This window comes from Procambarus clarkii, chromosome 45 (genome assembly GCF_040958095.1).
Source record: "Procambarus clarkii isolate CNS0578487 chromosome 45, FALCON_Pclarkii_2.0, whole genome shotgun sequence".
NCBI lineage: Eukaryota > Metazoa > Arthropoda > Malacostraca > Decapoda > Cambaridae > Procambarus > Procambarus clarkii.
Genome location: NC_091194.1, coordinates 125,001 through 126,610, shown reverse-complemented (window position 1 = coordinate 126,610; position 1,610 = coordinate 125,001). Strand labels below are relative to the sequence as shown.

The following is a 1,610-nucleotide window of genomic DNA, read 5'->3' as shown; positions in this document are numbered from 1 at the left end:
CACATACACAGTTTCAAGTGTAGATATGATAGAGCCCAATAGGCTCAGGAATCTGTACACCTGTTGATTGACGGTTGAGAGGCGGGACCAAAGAGCCAGAGCTCAACCCCCGTAAATACAACTAGGTGAGTACACACACACACACACACACACACACACACACACACACAAGAACCTTTCTGTCAGGGGACTCACAAGAATGAGAGGAAATGGCGAACCAGCGAGACTCGACCTGATATTCACCTTGGATGAGTCACAAATATGGGAAGTCAAAGTTGAAGCCCCCATAGGAATGAGTGACCACAGTGTACTGACCTTTGAGTGTCTGGTGGAGGTAGGGATAACATATCCAAGGATGAGATCGGAAAAGACTAAATTACCGAAGAGGAAAATATGACGAGATGAGGAACTTCCTAATGGGAATACCATGGGAAACAGAACTCAGGATATGTTCTGTTAGAACAGATCCTAAGTACATATAGGACTGTACAGGATATGATGGATTATGTCACCCAGAAGTGCCAGGAAGCTGCAGACAGGTTTATCCCGGTCCAAAAAGAGAAAAATGAAAAGCAACAGAAGAATCCATGGTTCAACCAGTAATGTGCGGTAGCGAAGCAACTGAGTACAAGAACATGGAGAAACTACAGGAATAACAGAACACCAGAGAGCAGGAGAGATACCAGAGGGCCAGAAATGAGTACCTCAGAGTGAGGAGGGAAGCAGAGAGACAGTATGAAAATGACATCGCGAGTAAAGCCAAGACCCAACCAAAGCTGCTCCACAGCCACATCAGGAGAAAAACAACAGTGAAGGAACAAGTGATGAAACTGAGAAAATGGGAGAACAGATACACAGAGAATGACAAGGTGTGTGAAGAATTCAACAGGAGATACCAGGAGGTCTTTACAACAGAACAAGAAGAAGTCCCTGTACTTAATGAGGAGGAGGCAAACCAAGCCACTTTGGAGGAATTTAACCTCACCAGTGATGAGGTCAAAAGGAATCTGTTGGAGCTGAATGTGACAAAGGCTGTTGGGCCTGACAGAATCTCACCATGGATACTAAAGGAAGGTGCAGAAGCACTAAGTGTGCCACTCTCTATGGTGTGTAACAGGTCACTGGAAACAGGAGACCTACTAGAAAATTGGAAGACAGCTAATGTAGTCCCAATATACAAAAAGGGTTCAGGGCAAGAGGCACTGAACTACAGGCCAGTTTCCTTAACTTGTATACCATGCAAGGTGATGGAGAAGATCGCGAGGAAAAGGCTCGTAGAGCATCTGGAGGGAAATAACTTTGTAACACACCACCAACATGGGTTCAGAGATGGCAAATCGTGCCTCACAGGGTTAATAGAACTATATGACCAAGTAACAAAAATTAGGCAAGAATGAGAATGGTGGATAGACTGCATTTTCTTGGACTGTCAGAAAGCCAGTACCCCATAAAAGGCTGTTACGAAAGTTGGAGCAACAGGCAAGAATGAAAGGTAAGGTGCTCCAGTGGATAAGGGAGTATCTAAGCAACAGGAAACAGCGAGTAACTGTGAGGGGAAGACATCAGAGTGGCGAGATGTCACTAGCGGAGTCCCACAGGGCTCAGTACTT

The 1,610-nt window shown here is 45.3% G+C and overlaps 1 protein-coding gene across 1 annotated transcript in view; it reads left to right on the top strand.

The window, feature by feature from the left end:
• The first annotated feature begins 401 nt into the window (after positions 1-401).
• Positions 402-1,610, top strand: part of LOC138350382 (uncharacterized protein SPEM3-like) — a 3,543-nt gene continuing 2,334 nt past the window's right edge. Inside the window, exons 1-2 of the mRNA XM_069301004.1 lie at positions 402-472; positions 890-1,009. Coding sequence (XP_069157105.1) covers positions 402-472; positions 890-1,009 — 191 coding nt within the window. The remainder of the gene's footprint in view (positions 473-889; positions 1,010-1,610) is intronic.